The sequence below is a fragment of the Grampus griseus genome (assembly GCF_964374135.1).
Source record: "Grampus griseus genome assembly, chromosome: 6".
Lineage (NCBI taxonomy): Eukaryota > Metazoa > Chordata > Mammalia > Artiodactyla > Delphinidae > Grampus > Grampus griseus.
In genome coordinates, this window is record NC_139000.1 from 34,336,348 (window position 1) to 34,354,786 (window position 18,439).

The following is an 18,439-nucleotide window of genomic DNA, read 5'->3' on the forward strand; positions in this document are numbered from 1 at the left end:
CTTAGTGAAACCATGTCAGAGGAATAGGGAACTGTAGAGAAGGTAGTAGAACAACATCATGCATCTGCTAATAAGCACATTCAGCAAAATCAGTTGAATCACCTCACATTTGCCCAGTCAAATCTGGAGAGCTGGATGTGGACCCAAAGAGCAGGGTAGATGGAGCCCCGGGGTGACAGGGCTGAGCATCAAGCCCGCAGGAGGCTGGGTGTAGCCTCGTAATGATGTACAAACAATAATAATAATAAATGTTACACTGTCTGAAGTTTTCACCAAAACCAAAAAGGCAGGTTAGCATGATTGTTCCAACCTAATGACTTTTCAACTGCGAGAGCCCCAAGACCTCTCAGAGGCTAAGCGAATGTGTGCTGTGGCTTTTATCATTTGGAAACATGATGCCCTCAGAGCCTATGTTTTCTACCCTATTTTCATAGATGTGATGATGTCACAGGACCCCTGCACTCTGAAAATAAACGTTTTTAGGGACAGTCTTTGTGGTCTCTGTCCTTGGAACGCTGCTGTAGGTGGGCCCAGGTACCACTGATACTTCTCCATCATCCCTTATGCATCTTTCCCTTCTTTCGCTTGCCCACATCAACTACTGTCATCCGAATTGTCCTTACCTCTCACACCTGAGCTGTGGTTACTGTCGTACCTGGTCACCCTGCTTGCAATTTTTAACCAGCCCTAACTAATCATCTACTGCCAGCCTGATCCTTCTAACTCCCTCTGAACTGGTGTCTCCCACTGTATAAGCATTCTACTGTTACCCCACATGCACACGGAACAGCATTCTCCAGAGGCCAGAGGGTGCAGACACTGGCAATATGAAGGTATGTGGGACCTGGGCCCTGCACTCAGGTGAGACTTGAGTGGGGATGAGTGGGACAAGGTTGCCATCCTGCCACACAGCACAAGGTGTCTGCTTTGTGATCAGAGTAGGGGGAGATCAAGGAAGACTTCCTGGAAGAGGAGAGCCATCTGAGCTGGGGATTGAAGTGATGTGGGAGATTCCAGGCTAGGGAAGTAGCACGTAAAAGGAGCAGGGGTGGAGAAGTGCAGTGTAGTTTGTGCATGGGGAGTAGTGACCAGTTGTGGCTGAGAGCTCTAGTGGCAGGTAATGGGGTAGTTTTTGGCCACACCCCTAACTGCCACCAGAAGAGGTTGGACTTGATGCTATAAGAGGTGGGCCTGAATCTCAGTCTTCTGTTGTCAACTGGGTTATAACTAGGCTTGAGGAAGATAATCCAAAAGCTAGTGTTCAATCCCAAAGGTATCCACTTTCCACCTTAAACAAGAAAGGGTAGTTTTTAGTCAAAATGGATTTTTTTCTTCAAGTTTTAGGGTGAAATTAATCCCATGTCTTTAAAAAACACTGCCCTCTCCGTTCCTCCAGAGGTGGATGATGCAGGAAAGATTAATAAGAACGAGCAAACCAGCTGACAGTGAACAGTCTCCCATAATAAATTTCCTCATCCCCAGCCTTCGCCAGAGCCTCTTGAACATTAAATCAGAGAATGATTATTATGTGATATTTTAATTAATTAAGGGAAACTAAAGTGCCCTGGTGTCTGCAGCTGAATAATGAATTCAGAGCGTAGGGAGCCCATCATCCAGGGCAGAAGTGGCTACACTTGCCCACTCTCAGCTCAAGCTGACACCTCTCTCCTGGAGCCTGAACTTTTTTACAGTCATGACTGCCTCTGAGTTCAGCATTGACTGCACCTGTGTCTCCTTTCACTATGGCTGTCTCTTTGTTATCCTAAATCTCCCCCATGATATTAGGGAGTGGTTGGATGTCAGGGGAAGAGTAAAAATCATTAATGCTAGGGGATGGGAGGCAGGGAGCAGAAGCTTTTCTCACCTCCATTGGTAAATCCACCCACCACACGCATCTACAGAGCACCTACTGGGCGCCAGGCACTGCTTGGTGCTGAGGGATCTACTGTTGCTCACAGCCCCCGGAGTAGCAGCCCTGGTGCAGAGAGCTGGACCTGTCTCTGCTACTGAAGGTGCTGCAGTCATCCCTGGGATAGAGTAGGCATTACATTTGGAGTTGAAAGACCCGGAACCAAGGTCAAACCCTGCCATGGTCTGTGGGTCTGAGGCACTTGCCTCTACTCTAGGAGCCTTCATTTCCTCATCAGTCCAGGCAGGTCAGCATCACTGCCCTGTCCTGCTGCCCTGAGGATCCCATGCATGAACGGACATGCACCATCCACTCTCTAGGGGATACTGAGGGCTGTGAGCTGAGTGGCAAGGACACAGGGAGTCAGATCAGACATGCTGGTGGTCTGCGCGAAACACAGCCTAGTGGGACAGAAAATCAGACCTGTGATAACGAACAAGAGCTTCCACAAGGCAAGACTAAAGGAAGGGTGGGTGCTATGAGCTCAAAGGGGCCAGAGATGACTTGATTGCGATGGTCAGAGAAAGCGTCCTGGAGGAGGTAGGTCCCCAACAAGGCTCCAAGACAATGGGCTGAATTTGGAGAGGAAAGAAGGAAGGAGAAAGAAACAGCATTGAGTAAGGCTGGAAGGTAGGAGTGAACAGCCCACAAGAGGATTAAGCTTTAAAAGCATCTTTGTAAGACACACTCTAACCATTGTGCACAACTGCAAAGAGGTGCTTCTGTGTGCCAGAGCGAGCTGTCCTCCAAAACTTGAGGACAACATGGAAATGTCCCCATAACTACGTTTCCGCTTCCTTCTGCACCTCAGTTGGGTCAGATGGTTTTTGCCAACGGCTGGGCATGGAAGCAGTGCATTCCACGACAATGCCAGGGCCTTAAGAAGTAGCTGTGCCTTTTCTGTGCTTTCTTCCCCATCTAACAGGGGACGTGAGGTCTCTAAGGCCCCATGCAGCAGGTTTTCACCTGGGCCTGTGGACTCATAGGAATTCTATAGATGACTGCATGGGGTCTATGAGCCCCTTGAAAGTGTGCCAGATTTTGTGTGGATGTGCATGTGTGTATTTATTTCTGGTGAAAAAAATTAGCTTTCACTAGCGTCTCAAAGGAATACGTAACATAAAAATGGTCAAGAAGTACTGTAGACAGTGGAGCCAAGATGGAAGGAACCTGTGTTTCTGAATCTCCACATGGAGCACAAGTGCTGATTAACCACACCTGCATTAGATTATTATCTAATAAGCAAGAAATAAGGCACTGTTGTGTTGAACCCTGAAAACTTGGGGGTTTATTTGTTGTGGCACCTAATGTTACCCTGATACATGTGGGAAAAGCATTTGGTTGGGGGCAAGAGACCTGTAATCCAGGCCACGCTCTGACCCCACTGAGTTCCTTGGCCTTGGACGGTCACTCGGTCCACTCTAGTTAAGTGAATGGGGAGGCTAGGGGCTCTCAAAGGCCCTCACAATGTGCCTTCCTGCTTTCCTTCCAAGGTCTTCCAATCTAGGGTTAATGTACAGATCACTGGGGCTTGGGGGGATTAAGTGGTGCTCTCAACACACAGCAGTCTGGCTTCTGCCCCCACCCATTCACACAACCTGCCCTTACCGAGGTCTCCAGGGAGCCCCATGGCTTCAGCCTCCTCTTACTTGATCTCCTGGAAACACTTGATTCCACCCATGGCTCCCTCCCGTTCCCACCTTCCTTGGCTTCTTGACTCCTCTCTCCCAGGTTCTCCTGCTTTTCCTTAGTGCCTTTCACAGAATTCTCATCCTCCACCCGCCCCTTGATGTCAGCATCAAGATCAAGCTATCCTTGCCCTCCCTGCAATCTGCTGAAAACACAGCAGACCCAGTGATCCTTTTAAAATATGTCAGATCACATTACAGCCCTGTTCCCCTTCTGGTTCCTTCACGGTTCAGAGTAAAGGCCCCAGTCGGCACAGTGGCCTTCAAAGCTCTCACCATCTGCCCCTCCCCCAGCCCGGCCTTTTCTCTGTCCTTGTCTCTCCCCACTGCTTGCTCCATCCAGCTCCCTGGACACCTCAGGTGTGCTTCAGCCCCCAGACCTTTGCACCTGCCATTTCCACACCTCTTTCAGTCCTTTGTCATCTCTTCAGTGAGACCTTTGTTAAGTGATGGACCTCTTCAGATGGTCTATCACTTATTGAAGATAACAATTCCTACCCCACCCCACCCATATTTCCTATTCCCCTTCCCAGCAGGACCTTTCTCCCTAATAACCTTAACCATCTGACAGACTAAATATTTCATTTATTTTGCTTATGGTCAGCCTCCCCCTGATGGGGAGGATGTGCAGGACTTTAGTTCCCTGCTGTATCGTCAGCACCAACAATACTGCCCAGCACATAGCCAGCACTCAATGAAGTGTGCTGAATAAACAAACAAATAGATAAATAAACTCACTACCTTGTCCCCAAACCTGCTCCTCCAGCTAGGTTCCCTTTCCCAGTGGGGGCACAATCACCCACTTTGTTATCCCAGCAAGGAATTCAGGGTCACCCTAACTTTCACTCTCCTCTTGCAAGCAGTCTGTCACCATACCCCAAAGCCCACCTCTTGGCTCTCAGGATCTCCCACCCACCCTCACACCTGGTTCAGGTCAGCATCCCTGGCATAGGCAGCAGTGTCCCGAGTGGGCTCCCACACCAAGCTGACCCCTCAACCTATCCTGCACATTGAAGCAGAGCCAGCTTTAGGAACCAAAATATGACCCAATCACTTTCCCTTGAAACCCTCGTGGCTGGACAACACGCGGCCTTCCTCGCAGGGGTAAGGGCCCTTCCCCATCCAGTCCCTGCCTCCTCCCAGGTCTCTCCCTTCCTCACACCATTCCTTGCACCCTCCGTGCTCTCACAGACTCCATGCCCTTTCCTCTCCCAGGAATACCCTTCCTGCATCCCTGTGCCAGATTACCTCCTTTTCATGCTGCAGAGTCCCATGCTCCTGCCATTGGGCCTTTCCCTTGGGCTGAGCTGGGTGCAGAAGGCAGTCAGAAGACCTGAATTTGAGTCCTGGCTCCACTTACTAGTTGAACATGGCTGGGCTTCCATGTTTATTTATCAAGCATGGAATGATAATAATAAGTGCCTTGAGGGTAATCAGAAGCATTAAATGATATAACAAACATTATTGTAGGTGCTTTACAAACATTGTGGGTGCTTAATATTATTTCTTTCTGTGAGCTTACAGTCTCTGTACTTCTACTTATCACAGCTTATCACTTTTCACTAAAACTTATCACTTTTCACCTTGGTCTGTAATTATCCCCCTGCCAGACCATGAGCCCCTGCAGGGCAGGGACGGCCTCATTCAATTCTGTTGCCCTACAACTTGCCTAGAGCCAGCACCTTAGCCTTCAAATTAATTAACAAAGTGGCCACCAGAGGGCAGCCTCACACCCAGAATACAGCCAACTCAAACTGAGGTTCTTAAGTGGCCTGGCATCTGGGTGATGGAGCAGCAGCCTGACCGCTCCAGCAAAGGGGTTGGGTGTTTGGGATTGTTTGGCATTGCTGTGGGCTCTCCAGGCTTCGGGGTTTGATTATATGTGCTCTTAGTTTGCCTCCCCCTCCCCTGTCTCCTGGACCCAATTCCAAAGTGCGTGTTGCTCAGAAGGGGGGGTCCCCCATACCAACAAGCAATTCTCAGACACAAGCAGGTAGTAGAACTCAACTCAATTCTGACACTACCCAGAGATAGATAGATAGATACCCAAATCCCATTTAGGGGTCAGTCTTACTAGACTGTTGTCGTCCGTCCGTCCGTCGTCGTCGTCGCTCCACCCCCCCCTTCAGATGCCAGCCACAAGTCCACCTGTGCTTCTGATGGACAAGGCCCAAAAGTCACTTCATTAACATAACGAAAAACACCTTTATCACTCTCATCACTTAGGAAATTCCAAGGGTTTTAGGAGCCGTGCCAGAAATGCATGAAGACCAAATATATATGTCTCATTATAAATCACAGTATCACACCTTCCTCCTGGCCCATAGTGTAGGCACATGGGAAAATTACTCCAAATGAGCTGCATACAAAACCTCTCAGCTTCTCTTTCCTCCTCTGAATAAAAGGGTAACCCCACTGCCTACTTGATAGGATTATTGTGAGACTTCAAAGGCATGTAAGGCATAGAGACTGACAAACTAAGTGCTTGGTGTAAGTTTGTCCAATGGGTAGATGCCCCGGAATTGCAACGTCTATGACCAAGTGAAGTCATCATGCAGGCAGTGTCCACACTCAGTAATGATGCCCCGTTCAGCCTCCCTGCTCACACTTCCCCACATTCAGAGCAATGGTGATGAGAACAGAGGGATTTTGGGGGCTGAGCTGATTGGGAATCTGACCTATTTGACTCCTCAGTCTCAGAATCTTAGGGACTGAAATGAGGGACCTAGAAGATTATCCTTTTCCAGTCCCACCCCATACTGGGACACCCTCTACAAAACTCTTTGGTTTAGAAATTTTTTTTTTAATTTACTTATTTTTTACTTATTTACTTTTGGCTGTGTTGGGTCTTGGTTGCTGTGCGCGGGCTTTCTCTAGTTGTGGCGAGCAGGGGCTACTCTTCATTGCGGTGCACAGGCTTCTCATTGCGGTGGCTTCTCTTGTTGTGGAGCACAGGCTCTAGGCATGCAGACTTCAGTAGTTGTGGCACAAGGGCTCAGTAGTTGTGGCTCGCGGGCTCAGTAGATGCAGCACGCAGGCCCTAGAGCACAGGCTCAGTAGTTGTGGCACACGGGCTCAGCAGTTGTGGCTCGTGGGCTCTAGAGCGTAGGCTCAGTAGCTGTGGCGCACGGGCTTTGTTGCTCCGCGGCATGTGGGATCTTCCCGGACCAGGGCTTGAACCCATGTCCCTTGCATGGGCAGGCGGATTCTTAACCGCCGCACCACCAGGGAAGTCCGGTTTAGAAGTATTGAGAAGCAAATGAGGAATGAATTTGTTAAAACATTGAGATGTTGGAAAGTGCCAATAGCCTCCAAGAAAACTAGGTAAAATGTGCACTTTGCGGGGCAGTCAGGGTCACCCCAGCCTTAGACAAATGGTGTAGAAAGGAGATCCTAGGAAGGCGAGATGAAGGGACCAAACAGACCCTGAGTCCTCAGGAAGCAGTTTCAGGCCAACTCCATGGTAAGATACTGAACAAAATCGTTTCAATGCCTAGGTGAGATAATGGGGTGTTAAAGAGATGACGGGGTGGGCGGGTGCATTCACAAGGCTGAGTGGACCTAAAAGTATGGTGAGTCATGAGCAGCATGGTCTAGAAAGATGGAAGACAAGGAGAGAGAGGATCAGCATTCTGCTTCTGAATCGGGGTCTGGCTGACCTGGTCTCACTCCCATCAGCTGCGGAATGGAGTTGTGAGACTAACAACAAACAAACTGAACTCTCAGGTTTGAAATTCCCCAAACCCTAGCGTGTCAAGATGGCCCTGACGCTGAGCTTGGCTTGAGGGCTGGTGTGTATTGGTGAGGGTTGGAGGGACAATGCCAGCAGAAGCCTTGAAATGAGAGCTGAAATAAACTGGTTTTAGGCAGGACCCAGCACTTTTCTCTGTGGGTCTTAAAGTTGCACATTGTCACTCAGGTGAGAGAAAACAAAATCAAAACTAGAAATATTATGGAGGGGACTTCTGACTATCGGGGTCCCTTCCATCCCCAAGACTCTGTAAAATGTTCAGCAGCAAAAGAATATTGATACAAAATTGATTTGCAAACAGAATGTGTGAGTTTAATTTTTAACTGAAATTAATTCACATATAAAATTCACCCTTTTAAAGTATGTAATTCAGCGCGTTTTGGTATATTCACAAAGTTGTACAACCATCAACACTAACTCCAGAACATTTCAAAACCTCCCCAAAAGAAATCCTATAGCCATTAGCAGCTATTCCCCATTCCCTCCTCCCCCAGCCCCTGGCAACCACTAGTATACTTTCTGTCTCTATGGACTTTCTTATTCTGGATATTTCATATAAATGGAATCATACAATATGTGGCCTTGTACGTCTGGTTTCTTTCACTTAGCATAATGCTTTCAAGGTTCACCCACGTTGTAGCATGTGTCAGTACTTCTTTCCTTTTTAAGGCTGAACAGTATAAGAAATATTCCATAGAAACATTTTGTTTATCCACTCATTAGTTGATGGACATTAGAGCTGTTTGAGCTTATTTTATTTATTTTTTATTAATTTATTTATTTATGGCTGTGTTGGGTCTTTGTTTCTGTGCGAGGGCTTTCTCTAGTTGCGGCAAGCTGGGGCCACTCTTCATCGCAGTGCACAGGCCTCTCACTATTGCGGCCTCTCTTGTTGCGGAGCACAGGCTCCAGACGCGCAGGCTCAGTAGTTGTGGCACACGGGCTTAGTTGCTCCACGGCATGTGGGATCTTCCCAGACCAGGGCTCGAACCCGTGTCCCCTGCATCGGCAGGCAGACTCTCAACCACAGCGGCACCAAGGAAGCCCCTGTTTGAGCTTATTTTAAGTGAATGGTTATATAAATGCATTTTCTGTCTACCCCTTCCCTCAAATTAAGGACAATCAGTAGCAAAATGAAGCAATGCAAGCAAGCAAACCAGTCAGCAACTGGTACTTAGAAAAAGAAAAGCAGCCTTGATTTTTAGGGTACGTCACTGAAGAAGGGGGCCAAGATTATGGGGTCTAGCTTAAAACTCCTAATGCCTTCCAATCCCATGTCTGAGATGAGTCTACCCACTAAGACATCAGTTAATCCACCGGGAAGTCCTTGGATCAGTAAGAAGAACTGAGAGCCATGGTCTGGATCAGTGTTTCTTAATCTGTCTTTCAGAGACTCCTAAGGTTTCATGGAAGTAACACAGGGCCACCAAGGGGGCTGGAGTGCAGGTGGACAGGGCTCTGAGCCCAGCCCCCATCCCTGCTTTAACTAGAGCAGCTCTCATTTTAATTGCTTTATTTGTTGAGGTTCCTCTAAGTGTTCATCTGGAACAAATAAAGGGGGTCCGTGGCTAAAAAACTGTTTGGCAACCACTGGTAGGTGGTTTTGGCATCCTGGGACTAGAGTTGGCGCTCCCTGGCAGCCGTTCTTACGAGTTCTTCTGAGGAACCTTGATGGTGACTGTCTTCACCTCTGTGTAGGCCTTAAGCCCATCCTCCCCCAGCTCCCTCCCATTGCCAGATTCCTTAAAGCCTCCAAATGGCGTGTGGCAGGTGACAACATTGTAGGTGTTTACCCACACCGTCCCAGCTTGGAGCGCCTGTGTGAAGTACATGGCTTTGTCCAGGTCCCGGGTGAACACAGCAGCAGCCAAGCCGTACCTGGTGCTGTTGGCCCTCTCCACCACCTCCTCCACCTTCCTGAACTTGAACAGAGGCTGCACAGGCCCGAAGATCTCTTCCTTGGCAATCCTCATGTCATCCTGCACACCACCAAAGACCGTGGGCTTGATGAAGAAGCCTCGCTCTCCAAAACGCTCCCCACCGCACAGAAGTTTTGCCCCCTCCTTCTGGCCAAGGTGGATGTAGCCCAGGATTCGTTCAAACTGTTCCTTGTCCACCTGGGGCCCCTGCTGGGTGTCCAGCTCAAAGGGGTTCCCAACTTTCCTCTGCTTAGCTTTTTCCACAGTTCTCTCGAGAAACTCATCATAGATGGATTCTTCAACGAAGGTCCGGGAACCGGCACAGCAGCACTGACCCATGTTGAAGAACAGGGCTTCGTGGCACTGCTCCACGGCGTGGTCCATGTCGGCATCGGCCAACACAATGCTCGGGCTCTTCCCACCCAGCTCCAGGGTGACTCTCTTGAGGTTGGAATCGCCGGCCGCCTTCTGGATCAGGTGGCCCACCTCGGTGGAGCCAGTGAAGGCAACTTTGTCGATATCCATGTGATGGGCAATGGCCGCTCCTGCTGTTGGGCCATAGCCTGTGACGACGTTTACCACCCCAGGGGGAAAGCCCGCCTCTTTGACGAGGGAGGCCAAGTACAGGGCAGAAAGGGGGGTCTGCTCTGCCACCTTCATGACCACAGTGTTGCCCGTGGCAAGTGCCGGGGCCAGCTTCCAGCCCTGCATGACCAAGGGGAAGTTCCACGGGATTATCTGGCCACAGACGCCAATAGGCTCGTGCCGGGTGAAGCAGAAATGCTCGCCATCCATGGGGATGGTCTTGCCATGCCACTTGTCAGCCCAGCCAGCAAAGTACCGGTATACCTTGATGACCTCATCCAGGTCCAAGAAATAAGACTCCTGGAAAGGCTTCCCATTGTCCAGGGTCTCCAGTGAGGCCAAGTAGACACGATCCCGCTCCACTAGGTCAGCCAGGCGGGTCAGCAGCCGGCCCCGCTCTGAGGCATCCATCCGGCGCCATGGAGACCCCAGCTGGAAGGCCTCCCGGGCTGCTTTCACTGCCCGATCCACGTCAGCCCGGTCCCCTTCAGCCACGTGGCCGATGACCTCCCCCGTGGCAGGGTTGACTGTTGGGAAGGTCTTCTTGCTGGCCGCATCTTGCCACTCATTGTTGATGAACAGCTGGTTGTAGCGGATGTCAGGGTTCAGGATGGGGCTGGGGAGGGCTGCTGCTGAGGAGTACGGGGTGGCCAGACGGCGCAGGCAAAAGAGCCGGGGCACCAGGAAGCGCAGCATGCTGAGTACTCTGGAGAGGGACAGGAGCCAGGGTGAACACGGAGAGGGAAGCAGGGGTCCCCCAAAGGCCCAACAGCTCAGATGTTCCAAGATTCTAGCATAAAGGGGTGTCACCTCTGAAAACATGGATCATAAGGGCTACAGAAGCCCTGAAGAACTCTCTGGTTCAATTCTGTCATGTCCGATCTAGCCTCTTGCTCACTCCTTCACCTCTTCTGGGTCTTCGCTCAAATGTCACCTTCTTAGTAAGGCCTTCCCTGAGCACCCTTTATAAAACTGCAACTTTCCTCAGCCCCAGGACTCTCTCTCCCCCATACTGTGCTCTATCTTCCCCCATCTGACATACCAAATAGTATATGTACATGCTTCTGTGTTTACTGTCTGCCTCTCCCCAACAAAATGGGCTCCATGAGGGCAGGGACTTTTTTTCCTGTTTCATTCATTGCTATGTCCCTGATACCTAGAATTACGTTGGCTACAGAGTAGCTGCTCAGTGGGTAGTTACTAAATGACAGACAGAGGAAACATCAAAGTATCCACAAAGGCTGTTTACTAAGGCTGTTTAACTGACCTACGGGTAGAGTAAAACCCCAAGGGACTCAGAGCCAGAGTTGTTGAATGCTGAATGGGGTCGTGCATATGAAAAGCCTGGCACGCCCACCCAGGTCATCGGAGCTGGCGGCACCCTCAGAAACCAGCCCAGCCCAGTCCCCCCGGGGGACTGGCTTCAGCTTTCCCAGGAGTGCAGTGAGTCCGGCAGCTGGAAAGAAGGCTCTGTTTACTCTTGCCTACAACTCTGAAAACAGTGTAGACTTTATTAAAACAACTATAACATTTAAACAGTCTATATAATTTATTCAATGTAATTTAAATGGTATATACATTTCCTAGATTCATTAAAGCAGTTACTCTCCAGCTAGGACATCAATCCCTCCACTCCTGCTGTCTCTCTTGAGCCTTACCCCACCAGCCCCCAAAAGGAATTGCACCTGCCCTACCCCAGCACACACACCCTCTGCCACTGGGGAGGGAAAGGAGCAGAGAACTCATCCAGGAAAACAAGACCCCAGCCAGGTCCCTGGCCCCACGCAAATCAGTGCTGCCCAGGAAGCCATCCCTTGGGAAGAAGCTGAGCCAGCAGAACTGTCAGGGGTGCACACAGGTCCACTCTGCTCAGGACTCTGCCCCATGCTGGGACAGAAGCAGCCTTGGGTCCAACAGGCCTGGGTCTGAGGAAAGAGGGGTCCCAGGGGAGGTCAGGATAAGGGGGATGCGGGGTCACTAATCCATGGGGTGGTGGTGCAAGGGTTCAAATGGCAGGAGGGGTGGTCACAGACCAAGGCTGGCAAGCCTGCTTTCATGCCCAGCCAAGGCTGTTTCTACTCTAGAGCCTACGTGGGGTGTACATTGGGCCTCCACCTGCATACGGGAAGAGGACTGCTCAAAGCACACCATGCTTTGCAGTTTCTAGGCCATCTTCTCAGCAGTTAACTCACCGAGGCTTCCAGCAGCCCTGATGACCCTCATTATGGAAGAAAGCTGGGGATCAGAGAGGTTCTGGGACTCACTGAGGACACACAGCAATTAAGAATAGGAACCTCAGGCTGGATTCCCACAGCCCTAGCTTTGTGTTTCTTCCATACTACGGACAATTTCTTACAGTTCCCACTATTAGCGCCCAATGTGCCAAGGACCGGACCTTCTGGGTCATCGAGGACCGGGTGGCTCCCACCTCACCCTTTCTGCGGGGAGGGAGTGCGTGTCCTGGCCTCTCGGCTACCAGTCAGGGGCCCAGTAGGCCCGGTGGGCGGGAGCGATGAGGCCGAGCTAACCCGGAAGATTTCGAGGGTGTGAGTCCACGGGGCGATAAGGCGCCACCCCGATACCCGGGTGCGCAAGGAGGGGTGGGAAGCGTGAAGAGGTTCCTACAGTGCACGCCTCCGGGGCAGAAAGGCCGGCCCCCACGTGGGGAAGCCGAGACCCAGAGAGGAAGTCTCCACTGCAGGAAGGGGAGCTGCGGCCTGCCCGGGGGGCCGAGTGGGAAGGGCACCAGTTACCTGCAGCAGGTTGGCGCTCTTGCTCCGGTGCAGGTTCGGATTCTCACAGGTCTAGCCTGGTCTCTAGCGGGGCGATTGCCGCAGGCCCCGCCTCCGCGCAGTGGCGGGGCTCAGCCACCAATGAGGCTCCGCCTGCGCCTGGCGTGCCGCCGACTTCCAGCCCCGCTGCTAAGGCAGCTCCTCCCTCCGGGCGCAGGCGTGTTGGGGCTGCTGGGACTGGGGTGATGGGACCGGGGGCGGGGAGCGCCCCACCTTTCCCACGTCCCAGCGCCCCGTACCCCGCGGGGTATCCCGCAACACGCCAGCGCTCTCCTCTCGCATCGCCACTCAGAGCTGGAGTCCTAAGGCCCGAATGGGTAGGAGTTCACAGGTCACACAGCAATCGGAGACTAGACCCCAATTGTATTCTTCCTTTCTCGCAACACGAGGCGCCTTGTTAGGTTACCATCATTTGAACTTCTCCTTAACCCCTTCTGGGTCTCCCCTCTCTGTTTTTTCCTTGTTTCACTAATTTGTCTTCCACTCTCTCTGCTCTTTTTCCCAGTTGATTTTATATTTGTGTTTTTAAAAGCTGCATTTTTTTTTAAAGGACATAAAGAGTATATGTGCAATGTACAAAGCTTGGAAAACACAGAACAGGATAAAAGAAGAAAACATATTACTTTCAATCCTTTCACCCCAAAGTTGCCATTCATCTTGCTGGTTTTTCCTCTGCATTTTTCAAAAATTCTTTTAATAAAAATGAAATCATATGGTGACCTCTATTTTGCTACCTTTTTTTTGAACAGCAATTTATTATGAACATTTTCTCATGTCACTAATTAAAAGACAACATCCTCCTCTCCGGGGTGGTGTAAAATTCCATGGTAGGGTAGATTGTTGATGGACATTTAGATTGTCTCCATCTTGTTGTTGCCATAAAGGAAGCTAAATCCAGAACCTGCATCTCTCAGTCACTTCGCTTACACTGCACCCTCCTTCTGGTTGGAGACGTTGGGAAGCTACAAGCTGTTTCGCAGCCTTGTTTGCAGCTAGAGTTCTGGATGTGAACTCAGTGGTGCCGATTAGCAGTACCCCTGTCACATGTGGAAGGTGGAGGGCATTGTCCTGCCCCCTTGGGTCATCACTAGCATGATGGCAGAAACATGAGGATTTTCTCCATCCTTCTCCAGCTTCCTGGGTGTGGGGTGGCCACTGCAACTGCAGCTCCTTGACTCCAGCTACCTGTTCCCTTGCTCTTTGAATCATGGCTGCAGGGGTGTGTCTTGAGCTAAATAGCTCCAGAGGTGGCCTCAGATAGTAACAACGCTGGTGGGCCACATCCATCTCGTTCTGGGCATCAGTCCTGAAGGTCGAGTCCTCCCTGATTCTCCCTCCCTCCGGCCCTTCCAGCAATTCTGTCAGCACCCAATGTCTGTATTAACTCTTTACCTCTCCACATATTTAGAGTATTCACATTTTCCTGTTGAACCTGACTAATTCACATGATTCTTTCCTTAAGCTACATCTCTATGCAATCTTTTGTTACCATGTCATCCTTAGGATGTTCACAGTCCTTGAGGCAAAATTTAGTTCTTCACTAAAAGCACTACATCTTGTGTCTTGCCACATCTATGTTCATGTTTTCCCAGCAACCATGTGGCCCCTTGCAAAACCCCTTCTGCCTCCCACACAGCACATGACCAGCCTAGCACCCCTTGGGCACTTGGCATGGCACTCCTTGGTAGATTAACTTAAGGATTATTTGGTCAACTATTAACAGGCCTCATTGATAGAGGCAGTGAGTCTATGACAAAACAAGTATCAGTCAGTCTTCATATGGTCAGACCACTTGGAAAGCTGTGGCAGGTGTGAGAGGCCAGCAGCAAACAAGAAGTGACCCCCTTGGGAGAGGCTGCATCCTGTGAGAAGCAGCTGAAGGAACTGGGCGTATCCATCCCTCAGAGCTCAAGGGACAGGATTTCACCCTCCAAATCTCCAAAGGGTAAAAACAGACGTAGTCTGTGGGGCCCTAGAAGACAGAGCCAGACCCATGAGAGGAAGTTAACGGGGTCAGAGGAAGAACTTCATGACAAAGCAGAGCTGGCTAAGGATGGGTGGGAGGGGCTGCCTTGAAAGGCAGTCAGTCCCCCATCACTGGAGGAGTACAAGGAGGGATATAAAACCACTTGGCAAAATCCTATAGAGGAGAATACCAGATAAGGACTGAACTAGACCAGTGGTTCCCAAATGTAGCTGTGCATCAGGATTGCCTGGGGAGCATTAAAAAAAAAAAAAAAAAAAAAAAAAAGCAAAACTTTATAATCTCCCTGGGCTTACCTTCAGAGATTCTAAATTATTAGATGTTGGTTGTGATCCAGGAATTTTTTAAGTTCCCCATATGCTTCTGATGCACAACTATATTTGGGAAGCAGCAGCCTAAGTGGTCTTTGGGATTCTATGACTCCATCATGGGTGGTTTTAAGAAAGGGACTTATCAAGTGAATGCTTTGTCTGTATCTAGAGTCCATCCAGAAGACCCACCCGTGACACTTCATAAGCTGTGGCTGGCACCAGAAGGTAGTCCTGTTGCAAGGCATTTGTAAAAGCATCCAAAAATTTTAAAACTTAAAACCTTCCACAGTGCTTGACATTTATGGTTTAGAGAGACGGATGAATGTGCAATGGCTCAGGGTAAAAGGCACAGATTATTTCTGCAGAAGGAATGTTTTAGATTCATCTTTTTAATTGGCAAAAAATGATCCAGGCCTCTAGAATGCAAGTTGGGCCTGGAGCCACTGTGAGTATTTGGACTGAAAGGATTGAAGGGGAATAATGAGATAACACAAGCCATAGTCAGGTCATTGTCAGCAAAGAGTGTCACCCAGGGATGTGTTTACACTGGCCTGGTGGGGAAAGAGAAGCTATATCTCTCTTTCAGGGTTTTGAAGCCTTGGATGTCTAGGAAGTTGCTGGAGAAGATTCCAGGCTCTGAGATAATGAATGGATCAGACAGATTCCAAACAAAAAGACATGCCAGCTTCCCTGGGCATTGATTCTACAATGAACATAGCAGGTGCCTCCATTCTCTGCATTTGAACAGAAGATGGAAGACGGGGTCAAGACACCAAGGGAGGTGCAAGAAATGGAAGTTTAAAAATAAAGATGCAAATAAATAAATAAATAAATAAATAAAGATGCATGTAAAAGCAACCCAAAATATACCTCCCCCCCTCTTTTTCTCCTACGTGAACCTCTACACTCGGCTAAATTTACAGTCTGTGAACATGAACTAAGTCTGAATGTTGTCAAATCAAAGCAGCCCTGAGTCTTTACCACAAACTGTTTCCCTCCCACCTGCCTGGCTTCCTTGTTTGTTCCCTCCCTCTACACCTCAGTTCATGGTTGAGGAAACTGAAATCCAGAAAGGGAGAGGGACTTGCCCAATGTCACACAGGAGAATGAGTGTCTGAGTTCCGACTAGAATCGAGACTCTCACACAAACACACAAATAACACTGGGATGGAAACAGACGTTGTGGCAGCACATGGATGTCTGCAGTTAAGGATCCTGAAGTAGGGAGATGATCCTGGATCATATGGGTGGGTCCAATGTAATCACAAGGGTCCTCATCAAAGGGAGACGGGAATGTCAACATCAGAGAAGATACGATGATGGAAGCAGAGGTTGAAGTGATGCAGCCACAAGCCAAAGAATGCAAGTGGCTGGGAAAGGCAAGGGAACAATTCTCCCCTAGTCTCCAGAAGGAACATGGGTCTCTGCCAACACCTTAATTTTGCCCAGTGACGCTCATTTCAGACTTCCGAGCCCCCAGAACTGCAAGATAAAGTTTGTGTTGTTCTAAGCTACTAAATTTGTGATAATTTGTTACAGCTAACAAATGGAAACTAATACATTGATACACTCAATCTATAGGCCTTGTAGGCATTTGGGATTATGGCCTCTGGCCTAGCTGGAGCAGGCCAGGTGGTCGACAGTATTCTGTTGTGTAGACACTCCATCATTATGGTGGACATCATTTCTTTTGTCTGCCCAACATTCCTTTCTTCTAAAAACAGCACCCCCTTCTCCTGCCTTCACCCCAATCATATTTTTGAGTCAGAACTACCCATCATAGCTGCATTCTACATATTTGGGAGACCTTGTTAAACCTTGTTAACTATAAATGCCTTCTGTTCTGCGTGTCTAAGTTGCCCAGTGATGCCAGCGCTGCTAGTGCCAAGCCCATGCTCTGAGTAGCAAGGATAGAGGATGAGATCTGAAAGACAAGGAGGGCCCAACTGAATGAAGAGGCAGGTTACATTGCAGGTAATAGGGACAGGCGTGTGCCCAGGCCTGGAGGTGGGAGGGGTCAAGATGCATTCAAAGAACTGGGAAAAGACAAGTGGGCAGAAGTGGGAAGCGCAAAGGGGTGAATGGTTCTGGAAGAGGCTGGAGGCGTGGTCCATGCAGAATTTTGGAGGCCCAGTTAAGAACTCTGACTCCTGGCCCAGGCACACATGGTACCACCTGGAGACAGCAGACAGACTGACCCAAACAAAATGAATGCACTGAACTGCCATATAGGGCTTCCCTGGTGGCGCAGTGGTTAAGAATCTGCCTGCCAGTGCAGGGGACATGGGTTCGAGCCCTGGTCTGGGAAGATCCCACATGCTGTGGAGCAACTTAGCCCGTGCACCACAACTACTGAGCCTGCGCTCTAGAGCCCGTGCTCTGCAACAAGAGAAGCCACCGCAATAAGCCCGCGCACCACAACAAAGAGGAGCCCCTGCTCACCGCAACTAAAGAAAGCCTGTGCGCAGCAACGAAGACCCAACACAGCCAAAAATAAATACATAAAATAAACAAATTTATAAAAATAAAATAAAATAAAAATAAACTGCCATATACCTCTAATAGAGATTAGCACCCAGCTCTGTAGAAGCACAAAGAGGGAGTCCAGATTTCCTTCTCCTGGGATTTCTTGGGAGAAGATGACCTTTCAGCTGAGCCATGTACCAGAATCAGTTCAGACACATATGATTAAACAGAGGTTCTCAACTGTGTCTGTGTGTTAGCATCACCTGGAAAGCTTTTTAAAACACTGATGCCTGAGAAACACTCCAGACCAACTGAATTGGAATTCCCTCAGTGTTGTACTGCGTTGTCTGGTTTTTATTGTTGTTTCATTTTTTGTTTTGAAGTTCCTCTGTTGATTCTAATATGTAGCTACACTTGTGAACTACTGACGCAAGAGGAAACCCAAAATAAAAGTGGCTTAAAGAAAAGGGAAGTGTATCTTTCCCTCACTTAAAAGAAGTCAAGAGGTAGGCTGTCTAGGGCAGGGTGGGAGCCCTGCTCTGTCTTCTTTTCGACAGCAGAGGATCCTATTAGACTTTTGAGGAAGAAGGAGGTCAGTTAACACGATCCCGATCCCATGTGCAATTTGAAAAGATCATACTGGTTGGAGCACGTATCTCCTCTAGTTTCCTGGGGAAAAGTTATGTTACCAAGTTATATTACCAAGAACAGCAGGCGCTGATAATTATTAAGCTGGCTGCTGATGGGCACAGAGGATTCATTATACTCTCTCTTTCTTTCTCTCTCTCTCTCTCTCTCTCTATTTTTGTGTATATTTAAATTTGTTCATAATAAAAGTTTTAAAAAAATAAGAAAAGAAAAAAAAAATAAGAAAAGATTATGTTACCACATCAATAGGATGTATCTTCCTGGTTCAAAGACTCTGTATAATGGATCTGTCCCTTCATGACCCTCATGAATGGCTCCAAGGAGTCCATGTCTTTCTAAATCCACAGTTAATTATTGGACAGCAATCACAGAACGGGCAAGGGTTG

The 18,439-nt window shown here is 49.1% G+C and overlaps 1 protein-coding gene across 1 annotated transcript; it reads right to left on the reverse strand.

The window, feature by feature from the left end:
* Window positions 1–7,702: 7,702 nt before the first annotated feature.
* On the reverse strand, window positions 7,703–12,656 carry ALDH1B1 (aldehyde dehydrogenase 1 family member B1). Its single transcript, XM_082657002.1, has 2 exons — window positions 12,606–12,656; window positions 7,703–10,558 (listed from the first exon to the last, which is right to left on the reverse strand). Exon 2 carries the CDS (start codon window positions 10,546–10,548, stop codon window positions 8,995–8,997), a length of 1,554 nt encoding a protein of 517 aa, XP_082513128.1. The 5' UTR covers window positions 10,549–10,558; window positions 12,606–12,656; the 3' UTR covers window positions 7,703–8,994.
* Between the last annotated feature and the right edge of the window lie 5,783 nt (window positions 12,657–18,439).